General features: G+C 38.5%; 1 protein-coding gene across 6 annotated transcripts in view; it reads left to right on the top strand.

The window, feature by feature from the left end:
* Positions 1 to 24,006, top strand: part of LOC139440591 (lysine-specific demethylase 6A-like) — a 252,814-nt gene that overhangs the window by 44,260 nt on the left and 184,548 nt on the right. For 5 of the 6 annotated variants that reach the window (XM_071220416.1, XM_071220418.1, XM_071220417.1 and 2 more), the window contains one exon: positions 13,207 to 13,256. The exons of the other annotated variant lie outside the window; for it this stretch is intronic. In XM_071220416.1, coding sequence (XP_071076517.1) covers positions 13,207 to 13,256 — 50 coding nt within the window. The remainder of the gene's footprint in view (positions 1 to 13,206; positions 13,257 to 24,006) is intronic. 6 annotated transcript variants of the gene reach the window in all.

The following is a 24,006-nucleotide window of genomic DNA, read 5'->3' as shown; positions in this document are numbered from 1 at the left end:
GAAGTCGTATCTCATTGTGGTTTTAATTTATATCTCTGTGTTGGCTAGTGATGCCGACTAATGTTTTCATATGTTTCTATGCCCTCTGTATGTGCTGGTTGGAGAACAGTCTTTCAGGTCCTTAGCACATTTTTTAATTGTATTGCTTGTCTTACTAGTGTGGAGTGTTTGAGTTCTCATTTGGGGAACTAACACTTGTCTGAGGTATTGCTGGCAAAATTGAAATACCCTACAGGTAGTTTCCCTATTCATTTTGCTGATGTTTTCTTTAGCCATGAAGGTTTTCATTCCGATGAATTCCCATTTGTTTACTCTTTTGTGTTCTTTGCTCTAGGGGACATACTGGAGAAAATATGGCTGCATGGAGTACCTGAGATTTCCCTCCCTATGTTCTCTTCTAGGACTTTTATGATTTCATGACTTACATTTGAGTCTTTATTTCTGTATATGGTTTAAGTTGGTGGTTGTATTTCATTTTTTGCATGTACATGTCCATATTACCCAACACTGTTTGTTGGAGAGGCTATTTTTACTCCATTTTATGTTTGTGCCCTCTTTGATGAATATTAATTGACCATAGAGACTTGGGTTTATTTCTGGGCCCTCTGTTCTGTTCCATTGATCTATATGTCTGTTCTTATGCCAGTGTCATACTGTTTTGATTACAGTACTCTTGTAATGTAGCTTGATATCCGGTATTGTGATCCCTCCTATTTTGTTCTTCTTTCTCAGAATTGTTGCAGCTCTTTGGGGTTGTTAAGGGTTCCATGTAAATTTCTAAAAGGTTTGTTCTGTATCTGTGAAATATGTCATTGGTACTTTTACAGGGATTGGGTTGAATGTGTAAATTGCTTTGGGTACTAAGAACATTTTGATGATGTTAATTTTTCAAATACGTGAACCTGATACATGCTTCCATTTATTTGTGTCTTACTTTTTTTCTTCACTGTTCTGCAGTTTTTGAGTACACGTCTTTACCTCCTTGGTAAGGCTTATTCATATGTACTATATTTTTCATGTTCCTCTAGCAAGTGGGATTTATTCCTTATTTCTGTTGCTGATATTTCATTGTTGGTGTACAAAAAATGCCTTTGATATCTGAATATTGACTCTGTATCCCGCCGTTTTACTAAATTTACTTATTAGGTTGAGTAGTTGTTGTCTTGGAGTCTGTTGGGTATTCTGTGTACACTATCATGTCTTCTGTAAACAATGTCAGCTTTGCTTTCTCCTTTACAATTGGATGCCTTTTATTTCTTTTTCATGTGTTATTGCTGTGGCTGGGGCTTCCAATTATGTTGAACAGAAATGATGAAAGTGGACATCCTTGTCTTGCTCTTGATCTTAGTGGTAAAGCTTTTAGCTTTTTCCCATTGACTATGATGTAGCTTTCTCTGTATTATGTTGAATTATGCTCCCTCTACTCCAATTTTTTTGGGTGTGTTTATCATAAATGCATGCTGTACCTTATCAGATGCTGTTTCGCACCTATTGATATGATAGTGTAATTTTTTGTTTTCTCTTTTGTTCATGTGATGTATTACACTTATTGATTTGTGCATGGCGTGCCATCCTTTCATCCCTGGCATGAATCCCACTGATCATGGTGTGTGATCTTTTTAATGTATTGCTGGATGCAGTTTGCCCATATTTTGCTGAGGATATTAGCATCTGTATTTACCAGTGATATTGGCCTGTAGTTTTCTTACTTGTTGGGTCTTTATCTGCTTTTGGGATTAGGATGATGCTGGCTTTGCCAAAAGGATTTGGGAATCTTCCCTCTTCTTGGATTTTTTGCAATAGTCTGAAAAGGGCAAGGGTTTGCTGTTCCTTTAATGTTTTGTAAAATTCTCCTGTTGAACGGTCCGGTCCAGGGCTTTTTTATGCCAGGAGTGTTTCTATTACTTGTTTGATATCACCACCTCTTATTGTTCTTTCCAGGCTTTTTGCTGCTGCTTTATTCAGTTTTGGAAGACTACATTTTTCTAGAAGTTTGTCCATTTCACTCAGGTTTTCAAATTTCTTAGCATATAGTTGTTCATAGTAATTCTTATGATCCTTTGTATTTCTGTAATATCAGTTGTAATCTCTCTTTCATTTCTAATTTTTTTTATTTGGGTCCTGTCTCACTTCATCGCCTGTTGTTATTGATCCTTTCAATTACTCTTTTAGTTTCTATGTAGTTTAATTCTTCTCTGGTCTTGGTTAATTCCTTCCTTCTACTTCCTCTGGGCTGTCTTTGCTCTTGTTCCTTCAGTTCTTGTAGGCGTAGGGTTAGGTTCTACCTTTTTTAGGTAGACCTGTATTGCTATGAACTTCCCTCTCAGAACTGCTTTCTGTGTCTCCTAAGTTTGGGATTGTTGTGAGTACATTTTTATTTTTTTCCAGAAACTTTTTGATGTCTTCCTGGACCTCATTCGTAACCAGTTCATTGCTTAGTAGCATTCTATTCAATCTCTCTGAGTTTGAATATTTTAAGTTGTTTCTTCGAAGTTGGTTTCTAATTTAAGGCCCTTCTATTCCAAGAAAATGGTTGATATGATTCAATGTTCTTGAGTTTGTTGAGGCTTGTTTTGTGTGGTCTGTCTTTGAACAGGATCCATGTGCATTTGAAAAGATCGTGTGTTTTGTTTCTTTGGGGTGAAAGATGCTATGTATTAGTTAAGTCGATCTAGAACATTGTTCAGTTCTGTAATATACTTGGTTTGGAGCATGTATCCATTTTCGACAGTGGGATGTTAAAATCCCCTAGTGTAAGTGTGTTGCTGTCAATGTCTTTCTTGAAGTCCTCCAAGGTTTTTCTTAGTGCTCCTGTGTTGGATACATGTATGTTTATAACGTTTTTATTGTTTATGTCTCCTGGATGGATTATTCCCTGAGTTATGTATGATGTGTTCTTTTGTGTCTCTTTTTATGGCTTTTGTTTTGAAGACTGTTTTGTCTGATATGAGTATTGCTATTGTGGCTTTTTTTTCCCCCCTAGTCCATTTGCTTGGAATATTATTTTCCAACCCTTCAGTCTCTGCTAGTCTTCTGTTCTGAGAGGGACCTCTTGCAGGCAACATTTGTGTGGGTCATTTTTTCTTATCCATGCAGCTGTCCTATGTGTTTGACCATTTAATTCATTTACATTTAAGGCTCTTCTTATTATTATTTTTAAAGATTTTATTATTTTTGGAGAGAGGGGAAAGGAAGGAGAAAGAGACGGAGAGAGGAATCCATATGTGGTTGCCTTATTTGTGGTTACGTCTCACATGCTCCCCACTGGGGACCTGGCCTGCAACCCAGGCATGTGCTTTCAACTGGAATTGAACTGGAGGCCTTTTGGTTTGCAGGCCTGCGCGCAGTCCCCTGAGCTATACTATACCAGCCAGGGCTACATTAAGGTTATTATTGATAGGTAGTTATTCATTGCCATTTTTTTGTACCTATGTACTTCAGTCTCTCAGTCTTTTTCTTCATTTTATTAAAGCAAACTCTTTAGCATTTCTTGAAGAGCTGGTTTGCAGGAGCTGTATTCTTTTCGACTTATTTTGTCTGGGAAACTCCTATGTGGCCTTCAATTTTAATTGAGAGACTTGCTGGATAAAGTAATATTGGTTGCAGGACTCTGGTTCTCATTACTTGAAATATTTCTTCCCATCTCTGCTGGCTTGGAGCATTTCCATTGAGAAGTCAGCTGCTAGTCTTATTGGGGCTCCCTTGTATGTTACTTCTTGTTTCTCCCTTGCTGCCTGTAAGATTCTCTCTTAGTCTTGGAATTTTTACAGTATGATTATGATGTGTGTTGGAGTGGGATTCCTTGGGTTCCTCTTCATTGGGATCCTCTGTGTTTGCGGGATTTAAGTGACTTTTCCTCTCATCAAACTAGGGGAATTTTCTGTCATTATTTTTTCAGACAGGTTTTCTACCCTTTGCTCCTCTTCTTCTCCTTCTGGTGTCCGTATTATACCAATAGTATTGTACTTCATGTTGTGCTGCAATTCCCTTAAACCCTCTTTATTCTTTTTGAGTGTCTCTTCCTTTTCTTGGTCTTTGGGATTTGTTTCTACTGTGTTTTCCTGCTTGCTGATTTGGTCCTCTGCTTCATTATCCTGCATTTGATTCCTTCTGTGTTCTTCAGTTTAGAAATAGTATTCTTCATTTTGTCTTCGCTCTTGTTGGTATTTTCTATGTCCTTTCCATGATGGTGTAATTTGTAGTAAGTTCCTCATTTTTCCCTATAGTTTTTGTTAATTCTAACTGAGCTCATTGAACTTTCTTAGAACCATTTTTTTTAACTCAGTATCTGATAGCTGACTTTCCTGTATTATATTTAGCATTCTTTCTGAGGATTCCTCTTTTCCTTTCAATTGGGGTTGTTTCTTTTTGTTGCCGATATTTTTGAGTCACTTTTTGTTAGCTTCTGCTTCTTAAATTGATCTGTTTTGACTCTGAGTATGTGGTGTGAACTTCTGTGGTAGGAGACTTGTCAGGTTCAGTGGTGCAGTTTCCTTGATCTCCTGAACTAGATGCTATTGGAATGCCCTTTATGCCGTTTATGTTGGCTTTCTGGATGTAATTGGGTTTCAATTGTTATTGAGTCATTCTTTGGTGGGTCCCTTTCTCCAGCTGGTTGCTTGAGTGTCTCTCCTCCCACCAGGTACTATGTGCTGATGTACAGATGCTGCCAGAACAAAACCACAAAGCCAAGGAAACAGACCCACATCCACAAAAATATCCTCCTATACTCCCCAATATCCTACTATCAATAATAAATGAACCAGTATTAATAAGGGTATAAAGAAATTAAGACTATTATAAAAAAGGAGAGAAAGAAACAATAGTATAAAATCTGGTAACTTTATATGTACAAACCTGAAGGACAAGAAATGAATGTTAAAACGCTGTGAAAGAAAGAAAATATTGTTAATCATGGAGAAGACCATGGATTTTGAGCGTGGATTTTGTCTTGGTAGCCTTCAGTATTTACCAGTGTTTTTCCTTTCTGGATCTACCTCTGGTGATATTAGATGTTGACCCCATCTGAGTTTAGGTAGCCTGTTTGAGACTGCCAGGGATCTACTGTCTGTGGGTGTCTCCTTCAGTTGTTAATCTAGTCACTTTGCACTCAGCAGTCATGGTTAAGCACCATAGGGTGGGGTAGAGTCTCTCCTGGAGGCAGGGCTGTTGTTTCCCTTCAGGATGCTACCACTTACTAAGCTAAACATGAATTTATACTTATGTCTCTAAGTCATAGGTTGATCATTCATTTCTTAATAATTGCTTATCTGTAATATCAACTAGAGTGCAGGACTTATGCACACATCCTTTGGCCTTTATTTTATAAACTCCATTCACTTTTAAAGATACTTAGGTAGGCAGTTTTCTCCCTATTCTGTTCAGTGAGGTTGTTTCATATTTTTATAGTATGATAATTGTCACAGTATGCATTTCATTTAGCAAATTCCCTGACCTAAATGATTTGTTAGAAATAACTAGTATACTTTGCCTTTCCCAGTGGCCTAATTGGTTGAAGCTTCCTCTCTTGTACCAAAAGGCTGCAGGTTCAATCCTCAGTCAGGGCGCATACCTACATTGTTAGTTTAATCCTCAGTTTGGGCACCTAAGGGAGGCAACTGATGGATGTTTCTCTCTTACATCAATGTTGTTCTCTCTTCCCCTTCCTCTTCCTCTAAAACTAGATGGTCTTTCTCTAAAAGGTATAAACAGATCCTTGGGTGAAGATTTTAAAAAGTAGTCTACTTTATGTTTTGCTCTTTTTTGTGTAAAGTCATGTGTGTTTTGACAAATTACAGTATTTGTCATTAATCAGATTGTAATTTTTATTGATCTAAAATATATGTGGTTTACCTATTAATCATTCTTTTTTCTTGAATCTTTGGTAAATAGGTTTCTGTTTGCCATTTACATAGTTCTGCTTTTTCCAAAATGTCATGTAAGTGGGATCATTCAATGTGTACCTTTTCAGACAGGCTTGTTCCAATAACATATCTTTGTATGATTTTCTAGCTGATTTCAATTTATTGTTGAATACTATTTCATTGCTGAATAACCTTCATGTGGGTTGAGTGCATCCTGTTTGTAGTTGAGCCTTTGTTGCTGCCAGTCAATGGCGATCAATGGGAGGCTAATCAACAGGAGGGATTTCACTGGGCCAGGTGGCTGCAAGTAGTGACTGTAACCCTGAACCACCAACCTCCACCCTCCATAGAGGATCAGCTGTGCGGGGCAGGGTGGTGGTGCTTCCTCGTGGTCTGTAACTGCCACTGTGTATGAAGGCTCTGAGGTTTTCCTAGTGGTACAGGCCAAAGTCAGCCATTGCCTATATTCTGTCTGAGGCCATTTGACATAAGGTAAGCTATACAGCACTGTGCTTTTTTTATTATAAGTGGCTGCTACTTGTGCTAGTCTTGGAGGTGCAGAAGCATGGCCAGGGTGGGAACCAAGGCTGGCCGTTGCTAGTGCCAAACTTATGGCCACTTAGCAAGATGGTAAGGGGCTCACTGAGGCCACCTACTTCTTGTTTTAGAGGATTTAGGCAGATCTGAAGCATGATAAAAGACTACCTATTCATAAGGAAAATCTGCTTGGTTGGGCCTGTAATTTGGATGGGGTGGAGCTTCTAGGAATCATTAGGATGGGCAGGAGATGTTAGGTTAATAGATTCTCAGAGCCTGCAGTTCTATGGCTCTGTGGGCTGAGGTCTCAGAAAAGGGACAGTGGCCTCTGCCAGCAGTTCTATCTCAAAGAAAGCTGTCTCCAGGCTCTTGTCTTGGTACCAGACACTTAGTTCTGTATGGTACATAATTTTACATGGTAACTCCAAGCTGCTACCCCTGTGCTGGACCTCAGAAGGAGTGAATCTAGTAACTTCATGTGTGGGTTCTTTAATAGGAAGTGCTTGACTCCAGAAGTTTCTTTCAATAACTCAGTCTGCCCAGAAGCCATGGGGGACTTATTTGTTGACAGTGGAATCCTGTGTTGGGGGTCCTGGTGTGGGGCTGGGAGATATCCCTGCCAATCTTTATCCACTACACGTGGTTGTGGAACCAGCTAATCCTCAGCTGAGGACATTTTTTTTCATTGCTTTTAAAGAGAAAGAAAGAGAGAGGAAGGAAGGAAGAGAGAGCAACACTGATGTGAGAGAGAAACACCACTTGGTTGCCGTTGTATGCACTCAGACTGGAGTTGGAGATTGGAGATTGAACCCACAACCTTTTGATTTCCAAATGATGCTTTAACCAACTGAACAACACTTGCCCATGTTGTTTTTTCGGTGCATTCTTTACGATTCTCTTCATATAGTATCATGTCATTAGCAAATAATACCGTTTTACTTTTTCTTCATAGTTTGGGTACATTTTAGTTCTTCTTGGCTGATTGCTTTGTCTATGACTTACAGTACTATTTTGAATAACAGTGGTGAAATGAAAATCCATTTCTTGTTCCTGACTGTAAGGGAAACATAATGATTCCCATTGAGTAGGATGTTAGCTGTGTTTATGTCACATACACTCTTTATTATGTTGAGATACGTTCCATCATTTTCTCTTTGCTGAGAGTTTTTTATTGTAAGTGGGTGCTAGATTTTTCTAATGCTTTTTCTGTATCTATTGATAGGGTCATATGATTTTATTTTTAATTGAATTCATATGACATGTCTTGTTAATTGATATGCAAATATTGCGCCAACCTTGAAACTCAGAAATAAATCCTACTTTATCATACTGTTATTATCTCTGCAATGTGTTTGTGGATTTGGTTTGCTAATATTTTTTGAGGATTTTTGCGTTTGTGTTTATCAGGGATAATGGCCTATAATTTTCTTTGTTTGTAGTGCGTTTGTCTTGCCTTGAGAAATGAACTTTCAAGTCTTTCCTCCTCTTGAAATTTTGGAAATAGATGAGAAGGGTAAGGATTAGTTCTTCTTTGAATGTTTGGTAAAACTTGCCTTTGAAACCATATGATCCAGGACTATTTTTTGTCGGGAGTTTTTTTTTATTTCTGCTTCAGTTTTGATCTGTGTAATGGATCTTGCTTGATTCAGTCTTTGAAGATTATGTGTTACTGTAAATTCTAGATTGCACAATAATTGGCACATAATTGTTTATTTTCTTAAAATTCTTTGTATCTATGTGGTGTCAGTTGTCACTTCTCTTTCCTTTCTCATTTTATTCTGGGTCCTCTTTCTTTTTTCTTTCTTTCTTTTTTTTTTTTTTTTTTTTTTTTTTTTTTTGATGCATCTTGTTAAAGGTTTACCAAACTTTACCTTCTCTCAAGGAACCAGCTATTGGATTCATTAATCTTCCTATTGTTTATTTTTAAACTGTATTTTATTTTTGTTCTGTTCTTTATTATTTCCTTTCTTCTGTTCACTTTGGACTATATTTGTTGTTGTTTTTCTAGATCCTGTAAGTGTAATGTTAGATGGTTCATTTTCGATTTTTCGTATTTTCCGATACAGGCCTGTAACATTATGACTGTCTTAGCTGTGTCCTGTAGATTTTGTTGTTGTGTGTTTATTTTCACTAATAGCAGGAATACAAAGTTAGGAAGGTGGGACTTGTACACTTCACTAGACTAATTTTGTGCGGAGTGGAGTACTTTACACAGGGAAGAGGGCATATTTGGGCAGTGTGGGAAAAGGGGTGAGCACACAGATTCTGGCATCTGTTTCTTTGGTTTTGTCCCTGGAGTGACATAAATCAGTGTTTGCTTTTATGACTGTAGTCTGTTGTTACTTGCCCTTTTTCTATAAGCCAGGGTAAGTGTCTGTCAATGAAATTTTTGTGCTGGCCCTTTAAGAGGGCACATGGCTTTCTGGCCAACTTTCCTCTCTCCCTGAGAAGCACATCCACAATGATTTTCACAGCCAAATGTTACATGGGCTCCTTTTCTTGGCTGTGGTGCTCAGTACCAGGTTCCTCAGGAAAATATTTATAGCTGAGATGTTGCTCTGGATTCTCATCCACTGCAGGCCAAGTCTTTCTACATTTCCACCCTTCCTAACAGTCTCCATGTTGCTTTTTCTGAAGATTGTTGGTTATAAGATTTGTCTCTAGCTAGTCTTCGGTTAGTTATTCAGATTAATTGTTCCGTAATTACATTTTAATTCTAGTTTGGTCCTGGGAAGAGATGAGTGAAACAGCCACCTACTCCACCACCATCTTGGATCCTATTTTGTTTAATTTTGAGGTGTTGTGAAAGTATTGCCCCAAGTTGTTTTTGTTTTTTTTTAATGAAGACAATTTTTTGGACTAGTTTAGTTTCACAGGACAATTTGGGAAAGGTACAAGGGATTCCAAAAGGCCCTTCAGTCTCTGCTCATATCAGTGTCACTTCCTCATTATCAGCATCCCCACCAAAATGGGAACACTTGTTGCAATTAATGAACATACATTTATATTCAATCAGTGGAACTCTATGAGGTTCATGCTTTATTATTGGTATAGTTTATTCCATTACTTTGGCCAAATACAGAATGACCTGTATCCACTATTATAGTCTAATTAATTTTCACTGCATTAAGAATCCTCTGTGATCTGTTTATTGTTCTTGGCTGTCGTTGCCATCATCCTTGGTTCTTGTGATGTCCCAGAATAGAAATCAAGAGAGATCACTAGAAACCAATGCAGTGCATTGGTCAAATTGAACCTGGGTGTTCTGCATAACAGGTCAGCATTCCACTTAACCACCAGAGGATTCTTGAGAACTCCTGAGAGAGAAAACAAGAAGTTTCCACAAAAATAATACTCATGAAAAATTTATTAGGAAACTCATAGATCCAGGGAAACGTTTCATGGGACAAAGAGAAAATTTGGTTTCTGAACTAAAGCAGGGGAACCATTTTAAACAAGTTGCTGCAGATAAGATGACATTTAAGTGTAATGTCTAAGTGTGAAATCTAAGTCTGTAGAGACAGAAGTCTGGCACCTCTGCAGTAAAACTACATGCTGCTTCATATATCATGTATGTCATTAGTTGTTAAATCCCCATCCAGATATTTGCTTTTTAGCATGTTCGATGGTCACTGAGAGGACATTTTTTTCTTGGAAATTCATTGGCACGAGTGAAAGGTACACAGCTTATGTCCACAGAAGTAAATCTTAGTGTTAAAAGTATCTTTCAGTCTAGCTGCAAATTGGCTGTAAATTGCAATCTCAGTATGTAGCCTATTTAGATTTACTACATTTCCTTGGTGATAGACATTTAAGGTTCCTCCATGTCTTTTTTATGGCTTGCTAGCCTTTCTTTTGAAAGATTTTATTTATTTATTTTTAGAGAGATGGGGAAGGAGAGAAGCATCAGTTTGTGTTTGAGTCTCACACACCCCCACTGGGAACCTGGCCCACAATCCAGGCATGTGCCCTGACTGGGAATCAAACCAGCAGTGTTTTGGTTTGCAGGTTAGTGCTCAATCCACCCAAGCCATACTGTTTGGGGCAGTTTGCTTCTTTCTTTTAGCACTGAATAATATTCCATGGTCTGGATGAACCATAATTTACTTATCTATTTACATACCGAAGGATATCACCTCTGCTCCTAGGTAGTCATTAAAGCTTTTATGAACATTCCTATCAAGGTTTTTGTGTGTTTTTTAACTGTTTCAGGTAAATACCAAGTAGCACAATTGTTAGATCACATGTTAAGAGTATGTTTAGTTTTGTAAGAAACTGTCAATTGTGGCTGCACCACTCTGTATGTCCACCCGGAATGAATGAAAATTCTTTTTGCATTTGGTATTGTCAGTGTTTGGATTTTGGCCTGTGTTTTCTCTTTTTTTAATCCTTCCCTGAAGACTTTTTCCCATTACTTTTTGAGTAGACAGATAGACACACAAGATGGATAGACATTGATATGAGAGAAAAACATGAATTTGTTGCCTTCTCAGAAGGTGCAAGCCCTCAGAAGAGAATGAACATTCCACCTGGATATGTGCCCAGATTGTGAATCAAACCTGAGCCCTTAGGTCCAACGGATATCACTCCAACCAACTGAGCCATACTGGGCAGGGTTAGATTTTGGCCTTCCTAATATATGTGTACATTTAATTTGCATTTTTGATGGTATGTAAGGTAAAACATCTTTCCATATGCTTATCTGACATTCGTATATCGTTGTTGGAGGGTATCTGCTAGGATTTATGGACTGTTTTTGAGTTTGTTTTCTGACGTTCTTGGTATATTTTTAATAGATCCTATATCACATTTGTCTTTGCAAATATATGTTTTCCAACATGGGAGTCTTGTGACCCTGCAGTCTTACTTTTATTCATTTATTAGTTCCAAGAGTTATGTCAATTCTTTTCAATTTTATGCATGATTATGTCATCTCCAAACAAAGACAGTTTTATTTGTTTTCAGTTTGTATATATTTTTTGTATTTCTCATCGTATTTCATTAGCTAGGACTTCCATTCAGATTATGATGTAAAACAGCAGTGGTGATTTTTTATCTTAGTGCGAAGTATTGAGTTCCTCACCATTAAATAAGATGTTAGTGTCATGTTTTGGTAAATATTCTTAGTCATATTGAGCAAGTTCCTCTCTGTTCTCAGTTTAGTGTGAGTTGCTTTATTTTTAAATCATCAGAAGCTGTTTGATTTTGCCACATGTGCTTCAGTATCTATTGAAATGATCATGTGATTTAAAAAATTATATTAATGTGATAGATTACAATAAATGTTTTTTGAATGTTGAACCTTCCTTTCATTCCTAGAATAAATTTTATTTGATTGTCATGTTATGGAAGAAACTGAGGAACTTGGTCCTTCTTGCCAATGCAATAAAGAATTACAGATTAGCTAATCTATTAGTGTGCAGGCAGGATTTATTGGTAACATGTTCTCATGGAAGAAAACAGACCTTGGCAAGGTAGGAGAGAAAGGCAAGAGTAAGGGTGGCGTGGGCATAGCTGGTAAGAGCAAGAGCCTTTGTCCTGAGAACTTATATAGTTGGTGGGATGGAGGGGGGTGGCGGAGGAGGTGGTGGTGTAAAGAAATTACATATTGATTGACAGGTAAAGGTGGTGCTAGCTTTCCTAGACTAGGGCTTGACTACCCAAAGGTATTAATGGGCTTCTTCCTTTAGTCACTATGGGCCCTTCTGGCTTTTCACGCCTTGGGGTGAAAGCACAGTTTCAAAAGCTTTCTTTCCTAGATAATGGAAAAGACACAGAGAACTTCAAGGATTGCTAGGTTAGTGGGTGGGACCCGTATCCCTTCTCCTCCCTGCCTTGGTTTGCTGTCTATCATACCTAACAGTTACTGTTTTTATTTACTGTTGAATTGTTTCCCTTTACTTTGTTAGGACTATTAGATGTATGGACATGAGAGATACTGGTATATGGTTGTGTTGTAAGGTCTTTGGTTTGGGTTTTAGGAAAGTCTGGTCTCATAACATGATTAAAGAAATATTTCCACTGTTCCGCCTTTGGAGTGCTGCTATATTCCCTTTTATTTTGACTAAAAATCTCTTGGGAACTTAACAGATTCATGCATGTTCTGATTCCATTGGAATCACAATGTAGTTCCTGTTGTTGTTTTTTTAATTTTGTACTGCCCCACTGATTCTAATGTGTTTATGTGACTTCTCTTTCATTTTTTCATCTGTGTGCCTCTTTTCCCCACAACTGATACCACATTGTACACAAAATGGTGATGCACCCATATCTATTTGCGTTTTTCAGCCTGACAGGAGCTACTTTTTGTAATCCCAGGCCTCTTGTGCCTGTATATGGATTAGAGAGCATGGCAATAGTCATCTTGAAATTAAATTAAAGCTAGTAGCCCAGGTAATGTTCATTATGTGAAGGGAAATATTAGAAATAAGGCTTTGTTGTAGCTGGGGTTTTATCTTTCTGAGAAGTGACCTACATTTTGAGAACAAATTAAAAGTTCCATGAGATTTGCTTTATGAGGGAGACCAAACTTACTGAACTAAATTGCCAGTGTTTTACATTTGTTTAAATGCAAAAATAACATTAGGTATGGTTTTATATAGCTGATTTCCTGTAGATCATTCATTTCTATTATAATTTCCATTATTTCCATGGGTAATTATTAGTATATAAACTAAATTGTTTGGTGTTTATATTGCTGTTCACTGAGAAGTGGGCATGATGAACATCTTATATTAAAAATACTATCTCTTGTAGGTTTTTAAAGAGACATAACTTGACTAATAATTATTTTACCCCTTTTCAGCATTATCTGCATATCAGAGATATCACAATTTGCAGTCTGACTACTGGAAGGTTAGTACATACTTAAATGCCTGTTTTGTTTTTCCATTTGTGGGCAAATAATAAAAAACACTAACTGTAAATAAGGTACATGGAAAGGGGGGAGGTATTATTTTGTTCTAACTATTTGTCTGAGGCATGTGGTTCTAAAGTAGAATTTTTTATGACACTTTATTAGTAAAACACATTAATTCTAAGGGTGATACTTTAACAGCAAATGAAATCAGGTAAAAAAAATACTGTTCTTTTTAAAATACGTGCCATTATTGTACACTGCAAAACAAATATATCTTTTTTTTTTAATTTTTATTGTTATTCAGTTACAGTTGTATGCCTTTTCTCCCCATCCCTCCACCCCACCCCAGCTGAACCAACCTCCCTCCCCCACCTCCACCCTCTCCCTTGGTTTTCTCCCTGTGTCCTTTATAGTAGTTCCTGTAATCCCCTCTCCTCACTGTCCCCTCCCCACTCCCCCCTGCCCATTGTTAGATTGTTCTTAACTTCAATGTCTCTGGTTATATTTTGTTTCCTTTTTTTCTTTTTTCTATTTGTTATGTTCCAGTTAAAGGTGAGATCATATGGTATTTGTCCCTCACCGTCTGGCTTATTTCACTTAACGTAATGCTCTCCAGTTCTATCCATGCTGTTGCAAAGGATATAAACTCCTTTTTTCTCTCTGCTGCGTAGAATTCCATTGTGTAAATATACTATAGTTTTTGGATCCACTCATTTGCTGATGGGCACTTAGGTTGCTTCCAGTACTTGGCTATTGTAAATTGTGCTGCTATGAACATTGGGGTGCACAGGTTTTTTGGATTGGTGTTTCAGGGTTCTTAGGGTATAATCCCAGCAGCAGAATTGCTGGGTCAAAGGGCAGTTCCCTTTTTAGTTTTCTGAGGAAAGTCCATACTGTTTTCCACAGTGGCCTCACCAGTCTGCATTCCCACCAACAGTGCACAAGGGTTCCCTTTTCTCCGCATCCTCTCCAACATTTGTTTGTGGATTTGTTCATGTTGGCCACTCTGACTGGTGTGAGATGGTACCTCATTGTGGTTTTAATTTGCATCTCTCTGATGGCGAGTGATGCTGAGTATCTTTTCATATATTTTTGGGCCCTCTGTATGTCCTTGCAGAAGTGTCTATTCAAGTCCTTTGCCCATTTTTTAATTGGGTTGTTTGTCTTCCTGAAGTGGAGTCATGTGAGTTCTTTATATATTTTGGACATCAGTCCCTTGTCTGAGGTATCATTGGCAAATGTATTTCCCATACTGTTGGTTCTCTTTGTAATTTGGTGCTGTTTTCTTTAGCCATGCAGAAGCTTTTTACTTTGAGGAGGTCCCATTTGTTTATTCTTTCCTTTATGTCCCTTCCTTTAGGGGACATGTCTGTGAGGATGTTGCTGCATGGAATGTCTGAGATTTTCCTTCCAATGTTTTCCTCTAGGATTTTTATGGTGTTATTACTTATATTTAAGTCTTTTATCCATCTTGAGTTTATTTTTGTGTATGGCGTAAGTTGGTAATCGAGTTTCATTTTTTTGCCCATAGCTGTCCAGATCTCCCAACACCATTTGTTGAAGAGGCTGTTTTTGCTCCATTTTATGCTCCTCCCTCCTTTGTCAAATATTAATTGACCATAGAGACTTGGGTTTATTTCTGGGCTCTCTGTTCCATTGGTTCTGTTCCATTGGTCTACGTGCCTGTTTTATGCCAGTTCCAGGCTGTTTTGATTACCTTCGCCTTGTAATACAGTTTGATATCAGGTATTGTGATCCTTCCTGCTTTGTTCTTCTTTCTCAAAATTGCCGCAGCTATTCGTGGTCGTTTATGGTTCCATATGAATTTCTGAAATGTTTGTTCTATATCTGTGACATAGGTCATGGGTACTCTAATAAGGATTGCATTGAATCTATAAATTGCTTTGGGTAGTATGGCCATTTTGATGATGTTAATTCTTCCAATCCATGAGCATGGTACATGCTTCCATTTGTTTGTGTCTTCCTTAATTCCTTTCTTCAGTGTTGTGTAGTTTTCTGAGTACAGGTCTTTTACCTCCTTGGTTAGGTTTATTCCTAGGTACTTTATTTTTCTTGTTGCTATATCGAATGGGATTTTTTTCCTGATTTCTGTTTCTGCAGTTTCGTTGCTGGTGTACAGGAATGCCTTTGATTTCTGGGTATTGACTCTGTATCCAGCTATTTTGCCAAATTCATTTATTAGATCAAGTAGTTTTGGAGTGGAGTCTATAGGGTTTTCCATGTACACTATCATGTCGTCTGCAAACAGTGACAGTTTCATTTCCTCCTTTCCAATTTGGATGCCTTTTATTGCTTTTTCTTGTCTGATTGCTGTGGCCAGGACTTCCAATACTATGTTGAATAGGAGTGGTGAGAGAGGGCATCCTTGTCTTGTTCCTGATCTTAGTGGGAAAGCTCTAAGTTTTTGTCCATTGAGTGTGATGTTGGCTGTAGGTCTCTCATATATGGCCTTTATTATGTTGAGGAATGCTCCCTCTACTCCCACTTTGCTGAGTGTTTTTATCATAAATGGGTGCTGTATCTTATCAAATGCTTTTCCCGCATCTGTTGATATGATCATGTGATTTTTGTCTTTGCTGTTGTTGATGTGATGTATTATGTTTATTGATTTGCGAATATTGTACCATCCTTCCATCCCTGGGATGAATCCCACTTGGTCATGGTGTATGATCTTTTTAATGTATTGCTGGATGCAGTTTGCTAATATTTTGTTGAGAATTTTAGCGTCTATGTTCATCAGCGATATTGGCCTGAAGTTTTCTTTCTTCCTTGCGTCTTTATCTGGTTTTGGGATTAGGATGATCCTGGCTTCATAAAAAGAGTTTGGGAGTCTTCCATCAGTTTGGAGTTTTTCGAATAGTCTGTGAAGGATAGGGGTTAGCTCTTCCTTAAATGCTTTGTAGAACTCTCCTGTGAAACCATCTGGTCCAGGGCTTTTGTGTGATGGGAGTTTTTTGATGACTGCTACAATTTCCTTTGCTGTTATTGGTCTGTACAGGTTTTCTGCTTCGTCTTCATTCAGTTTTGAAAGATTATATTTTTCTAGAAATGTGTCCATTTCATCTAGGTTTTCAAATTTCTTAGTATACAGTTCTTCATAGTAATTTCTTACAATCCTTTGTATTTCTGTGGTATCAGTTGTAATCTCTCCTCTTTCATTTTTAATTGTGTTTATTTGGATCCTCTCTCTTTTCTTCTTGATGAGCCTGCTTAAAGGCTTCTTGATTTTGTTTATCTTTTCGGAGAACCAGCTCCTGGATTCATTGATCCTTAGAATTGTGCTTTTAGTCTCTATGTCATTTAGTTCTGCTCTGATCTTGGTTATTTCCTTCCTTCTGTTTGCTCTGGGCTGTCTTTGTTGGTGTTCCTCCAGTTCTTGTAGGCGTAGGGTTAGGTTGTTTGTTTGAACTGTTTCTATATTCTTAAGGTAGGCCTGTATTGCTATGAACTTCCCTCTTAGGACTGCCTTTGCTGTGTCCCATAGGTTTTGGGTTGTTGTGAGTTCATTTTCATTTGTGTCCAGAAAGTTTTTGATTTCTTCCCTAATCTTGTTCTTGACCCATTCATTGTTTAATAGCAGGCTATTCAGTGTCCATGATTTTGGGTGTTTTGGGTTTTTTCCTTTGGGGTTGGTTTCTAGTTTCAGTCCCTTGTGGTCAGAGAAAATGCTTGATATGATTTCAATTTTCTTGAATTTGTTGAGGCTTGCTTTGTGTCCTATCATGTGATCTATCTTTGAAAAAGTTCCATGGACACTAAAAAGAATGTGTATTCTGCTTCTTTGAGTTGAAAAGCTCTATATATATCAGTTAAGTCCATTTCCTCTAGGGTATTGTTACGTGACACAATATCCTGGTTGATATTTTGTTTGGAAGACTGTTGCACCCACTGACGCAAGAAACAGATGTTCGGAGACTTTCAGGACGTTTACAGAGATGTTACTTTAATGGACAACTCTTTTAACCTGCGCAGCGGCGGACTCTTGATGTGTCCCGGAGACACGGTGCTCAGAAGAGCTGCAGATGAGAGCCTCACCGAACGCTCACAGGCTAGCTCTTTTATACAGTGAGAAGCAAGCAAGCAAGTTACAAAAGCGGGAGTTGCTGTTATCTCTGCATAGCTCTTGGCTCTGGAGGAGTTTTGCTCTGGATTCAGGAGGAACTATCTGTCTGTGTCCTGTTGATAAGCTTATTTCGGATGACAGTTTGTTTCTCTTCCTTATCCATTCTAGTGACCTTCAAGAGGTTTTCTGCTTAGCAATGCTTATAGTTGTCTAGCCCTCTTTCCTAGCTCTCAACAAAGACCTGTCCATTTTTGATAGTGGGGTGCTATAATTGTGTTGCTGTCAATATCTTTCTTGAAGTCCTCCAAGATTTTCTTTATGTATTTGGGTGCTCCTATGTTGGGTGCATATATATTTACAATGTTTATGTCTTCTTGGTGGATTCTTCCTTTGAGTATTATGACGTGACCTTCTGGGTCTCCCTTTATGGCCATTCTTTTAAAGTCTATTTTGTCTGATATGAGTATTGCTACCCCTGCATTTTTCCCTGTCTGTTTGCTTGGAAAATTTGTTTCCAGCCCTTCACTTTCAGTCTGTGTAAGTCTTTTGTCCTGAGATGGGTCTCTTGTAGGCAGCATATGTGTGGGTCATGCTTTCTTATCCATTCAGCTATTCTATGTCTTTTGATTGGAGCATTTAATCCATTTACTTTTAAGGTTATTATCGATAGGTAGTTATTCATTATCATTTTTTCCTACCTGTGTTCCTCTCTCTTTCTCTTTTCCTTCCTTTCCTTAAAGCAGTCCCTTTAGCACCTCTTGCAGAGCTGGTTTGGTGGAAGTGTATTCTTTTAGACTTCTTTTGTCTGGGAAACTGTTTATTTGGCCTTCTATCTTGATTGAGAGCCTTGCTGGGTAAAGTAGTCTTGGTTGCAGTCCTCTGGTTCTCATTACTTGGAATATTTTTTGCCATTCTCTTCTGGCTTGGAGCTTTTCCATTGAGAAGTCAGTTGCTAACCTTATTGGGGCTCCCTTGTATGTTACTTCCTTTTTCTCCCTTGCTGCCTTTAAGATCATGTCTTTGTGTTGGAAATTTGCCATTTTATTTATGATGTGTGTTGCAGTGGGTCTCTTTGGGTTCCTCTTGCTTGGGACTCTCTGTGTTTCCTGGATTTGTGTGACTTTTTCTCTCCTCAGATTAGGGAAATTTTCCATCTTTACTTTTCAAACAGGTTTTTTATCCCTTGCTCTTCTTCTCCTTCTGGTATTCCTATTATATGGATATTGTTACGTCTCATGTTGTCCTGCATTTCCCTTATTGCCTCTTCATTCTTCCTGAGCCTGTTTTCCTTTTCTTGCTCTTTCTGGGTGTTTTTTCTACTTTGTCCTCCCGCTCGCTGATCCGATCCTCTGCTTCATCAAGTCTGCTTTTCATTCCTTCTGCTGTGTTCTTCAGTTCAGAAATTGTATTCTTCATTTCCTCTTGGCCCTTGTTGATAGTTTTTATTTCCTTTTTCATGTTGATATAGTTTGCAGTGAGTTCATTGTAGTTTCCCTGCAGTTTCTGGTAGTTCTCTTTGAGCTCAGAGAGCTTCCTGGTAACCATTGCTTTGAACTCAGTATCTGATAGTTGAGTTGCCTCTCTTTCCGTTAGCATTCTTTCTGAGACTTCCTGCTTTCCTTTCATTTGGGGATTGTTTCTTTGTCTTCCCATTGTTTGTGAGACTCTTCTTGTTGGCCTCTGCGTCTTAAATTGATCTATTCTGACTCCCTGGGTTTATAGTATGAACTTCTATGGTAGAATGCCAATGGGATTCAGTGGTGCTGTCTCCTTAATCTCCTGTGCTCACTGGTCTTGAGCTGATGTTTATGGGTGTAACACAGTCTTACTCTGGTCTTTTCAGCACTCCAGGTTTTCTTGTCTCACCTGTGGGACAAAGAGGAATGGAGGCAAAAAAAAAAAAAAAAAATGCAAGGAGGGATAAAGGGAATAGAAAGGAAAGGAAGGAAGGGAGTAGGAATAAAGCAAAATCGGAGGCAAGATAAGAAGGAATTTAACAAAAATTAAAACAACAGAATAATTAAAAGAAGGCAGGAAGAAGGAATAAAAAAAGAAGAAGGAATTCAGGGGGAAAGAAGGAAAGAAATAAGAAAAGAGGAAAAAAATAAAGAAGGTCTTTTTCTGGCTTTAAACTGGTCAGGTTAGTTCTGCTGGTGGTCCTGTATGTGGAAGGGGAGGGGGTGGTTGGAAGGATTGGTTTCACTTTTCTCCCTTCCTGATCCACACTCCTCTCTGTTGTTCAGCCTTCAGTCTAGTTCCTCCGGGTCCTTCTGCTCCCCACTAGGTCTTTAGTTGTGCTGTCCTTGATTTCCACCAATTAGGGGCAACTCACATTCCACCTTGTTGCTCTTTGCTGTCTTAGGTGCTAGGGGCTCTCGGTGCTGCTATGGGGTGGTTCATCCCCCTACTGGGTCGAGTCTTTCCAGGGAATACAGTCTCTCCTAGATGTGTAGCTCTCCTCTGCTGGGCGTTCTGCCCCTCTCCTAGAGAGCCAGTAGGCCCTTCAGAGTTCTGTGCGCCGGGGCTACGTAGGAGTTTTCAGAACCAGTGCTTTTTTTGGCTTTGTTCGCCTGTAGGCAGCCAGGCCGTTGATCGGGTGTGTCGCCAATCTCCGCTTTGGACTTCGGTTGGTTGCTGATCCCCTGCTTTGGGTTTGTGCGAGGGGGCAGCCAGCCACTGATCTGGTTGTGGGCTCACCCAGGAGCTTTTTGTCTGTGCTCCCAGGCAGCCTGGCTCTTATCAGGGCGCTCCCGCACCCGGGGTGTCAGGTGTGGGCCCCAGGCCACTGACTGGGGTACACACCCACTGGGGCATTTTGGGTCTGGCGCCCAGGCAGGTGGGCCGCTTATCAGGGCTTGCACTCACCTGGGGTTTCAGGTGTTGGCCCCTAGACGCCCGCCCGCCTGGCTTCAGGTGAGTGGGGCTGCTTTTCCGCACTCACAGTCCAGGGGGGAGGGGGGAGGGGCGCCAGAGGCCGCGGCTGCTTCGGAGAGTTCTCTAACTAACTACTATGTGACTGTATTTTCTTTTCCTTTTTGAGAAATTCTTCCTATTCACGACCCCTGGTCCAAACAAGCACCTGGCTGCTCACACAGCCCAGCCTGGCTCTCTCCCAAGAATCCTGCAGCAGACCCTGTGCCCCGGCCGGGGCTTTAGTCGCCCTCTTCCCCGCAGGGGTCCCGGGGATCTTATTGTCCTTAAGCACTCTTCTTTCCTTCTGATCTTTCAATGTCCTCTATCTTTGGTCTCTGATCTTCGTATATGCTGGAATACCATTGGCTGTTCGCTCTGCTCCTCAGATCAGCTAGGTGTTTCACTGGCGTTGAAGGGAAGTGGACTCTGCTCCCACCTATCTCCCCGCCATCTTCCAACCAACTACAAATATATCTTATAAGGTGTAACCCGTAACATTAATCTTAGTTTACTAAGTAATTAAATGTTATTTAATAATATTTATATTTAAAAGTAACAATAAAAGTCATAGTAATATTAGTAAGTAATATTGTTACAGAAACCATCCCTCCTGGGTGTCTTGTTACTCTATGGTGGTTCTTTGCCTGCTACCCTTAGGCATTGTGGCCAGAGTTTGGTAAAAAGGAAAGGAACTACTTAATTAAAAGCTATATACTTTTAGAAAATTGGCTGAATTGTACTATTAAATCTCACTCCCTGGAGAGATGAAGATATACCCAGAAACACACATTCCTGTCCTCCCTTGTTTGTCCAGTGGGGCCTGTCTCAGAGCATGCCACTCAGAAGTACCTTCCAGGACCAGAAAATACAAAAGTCAACTGCTTACTTCTCCTGGCACGCCCAGTAATCCGTGTTCAGGTAGGCCGCTGTCACAAGGTTCCCAGCACCATCAGCTGTGTCTTGAGATCTCCAGTACTTAATTCAGTAGCATGTGGCAGCTCCTCAGGGCCCACCAGTGAGAGTCCTTTCACCTCTTTCCTTCCCACACGGTCCCCCATTATCTCACACTGTACCTGTCCCAGTTGGCGGCCTGCATTTTTGTTTAAATCCCAGATGGGAACCTCTTGTGGTAACCCCATTTTGATGATTCCCACAGTAGGCCACATCTACTACCACTCCCATGTTTTCTGCCTTCCTTGGCTGCGACAGTAAGTCCTCACAGGCATGGCTCCCTGTCCTAAAGCTAACCATCTCAGATACATCATGGGTCAAAGTCGTGCCCGTTTCCCTGGGCCATGGAGACTCTTCAGTATTTCTGTGAGGTTAACCAGCTGTTACTGCTATGCCAAAAAAATCAGTCCCTGTATTTCTGCTTTTCCCAGTCCCCAAACTAGGCTTGGGGCATTTGGGGGCTTCTCAACCTACATGCCATTTTAAACCTTATTCCATACCTATTATGATATGAGGATTATTTCTGAGTAATCCTCAGAAGTAATACTTATATACTGCTGAGTGAATGAAAGGGAAAATTAGAGTATCCAAAGACCTTGAAAGCACATGTGTTGATCCCTAGTGTAGGTAAGAAGCATTGCTAGTTTTTGTGAATTATTTATGGTGGATACACACAATTAAAAATGAAGACTACTTAATTCAAAAATATTTGTGTAAATTTATGTTAAGGTGTTTTTTGAACATGATAATTAAAACATAATAATATACTTTTCACACATACATCAATTCGAAGAGTACCATTCAGTGGACGTGCATTTACAAAGTTGTATATCTATTACCACATTGAATTTTAAGAGTATTATATATATTGTCTGTCTCAATTTCTATAACCCCTCCCCTAAATAACCATTAATATATCCTTTTGTTTCTAAATCTTTGCTTAGATTTGATTTGCTTTTATTCACTTAGCATTTTAATGTACTGCATATCAAAAAGTATTTCATTCATTTTATGACAATAAATTCCAGTATATTAATATTCATTTTATTTATATTATATTTTTTGTTAATGGCACCTGTATTTACTTCTCAGCCATGATAAATTTTGCTGCTATGAACAGTTCTGTTCGTATTTTTTCGAGTACATATTCTTATCTGTGTGTGTGTGTTTATATACCTAAGAGTGGATTTTGTGAGATTACACAGTAATCTAAAATTGGATGGTCTGTAACTCATTTTTAAATGACTGTACCATGTTACAGTCTCATACCCAGTGTATCAAGACCCATTTCTTAATCTTGCCAACACTCGATCTTTACGCCTTCACAAAATTTTTACTTTCCTATTATGTATGAAATGGCTTTTCACTAGTTTTCATTTTTTCTCATAACTATGTCTGAACATTGTTTATTGCTCATTGTGGGGTTTTTTTTTTTGAGAAGTGTCTGCAGATTCCTTTCCACTTAAAATTTTTAATTGTTTTTATTAATTGGGAGAGTTACTTGTATACCTAGTTCATTTGCAGGTGTTTTCTCCAATTCTTTTGTTTGTAGTTTGACTTCTGTTAGAACTCTTTGAGGCATAAAAGTTAATTCCCAGTTAATGTTTTGTTTGTTTGTTTGGATGTTTGTGCTTTTGGTGCCATATATCAGTTACTGATCCAAAATTATAAAAGATCTATTTCTATTTTATTAACTGAATTTATTTGGGTGACATTACTTCTTAAAATTATACAGATTTCAGGTGTACAATTCTATAATACATTGTTTCTGTATTCTATGCTGTGTTCACCACCCAAAGTCAAGTCTCCTTCCATCATCATTTATTCCCGTTTCTGCTCTTCTACCTCCTCTCATACCCTTTTTTTCTGGTAATGACCATACTGTTTTTTTAAAGACTTTCACAGATAAACCTTGTACTTTTAGGCACTTGATCATTTTGAGTTACTTCTTATATGTGGTGTAAGATCAAGTTCTAACTTCATTATTTCCATGTGACTATCTTTAGTTGTCGTACTACTATTTGTTGAAAAGAATATTCTTTCTCCGTTTGGATTGTCTTGACACCACTGTCACAAGGCTTTTGGGTGTAGATGTGTAAATTTGGTGTTCTGACTAATAGAACTAACTCCCAGTTCTGTTCCATTTTTAAAATTTCTATCACTGGGCCATTACACAGTTTGCATCATATTTATTTATGTCTCTTGTATCTTTGAATCTAAATATTGTCTCACACACAACATAAACATATTTGAGTCATATTTTATTATAAATAAAATCACTTTTATAACTTTACTTTTCAAATGTTCCCTCTAAGTATGTAATATTAAGGGTGATTTTTGTTTATAAGTATTGTAATAGCAACCTTGCTGAACTCATTATGTCTAATAGTTATTAATGGATTATTTTGTATTTCCTACATACAAGATCATGATATTGGAAAATAGAGATAGCTTCATCTCCTTTCTGTGGTTGTGATTTTAGTGGTTTCAGTTATTCATGGTCTGAAAAACTGAAAGAAAAATTTTAGAAATCAACAATGGTAAGCTTTAAATTATGCATTGTTCTAGATATCTTGCACAGTCCCACTTCGTTTCACATAGAATGTGATTTTTCTTTGTCCACATATTCACTCTGTATGCATTACTTGCCTGTTGGACACTATCAGAGAAAGTTCTGTCCTTTAAGAGATAAAGTGAAAGCTCTCAACTTATTATGATGAGGTTGCTAAGATTTAATAATACAGCTTCTGTTGAATTGTGAAGAAGGAAAAAGAAATTTAGTTTTGCTCTTGCACCTA

Source organism: Desmodus rotundus, chromosome Y, assembly GCF_022682495.2.
Source record: "Desmodus rotundus isolate HL8 chromosome Y, HLdesRot8A.1, whole genome shotgun sequence".
NCBI classification, from domain to species: domain Eukaryota; kingdom Metazoa; phylum Chordata; class Mammalia; order Chiroptera; family Phyllostomidae; genus Desmodus; species Desmodus rotundus.
The sequence above is the reverse complement of the archived record's forward strand: the minus strand, read 5'-3'. Positions and strand labels throughout refer to the sequence as shown.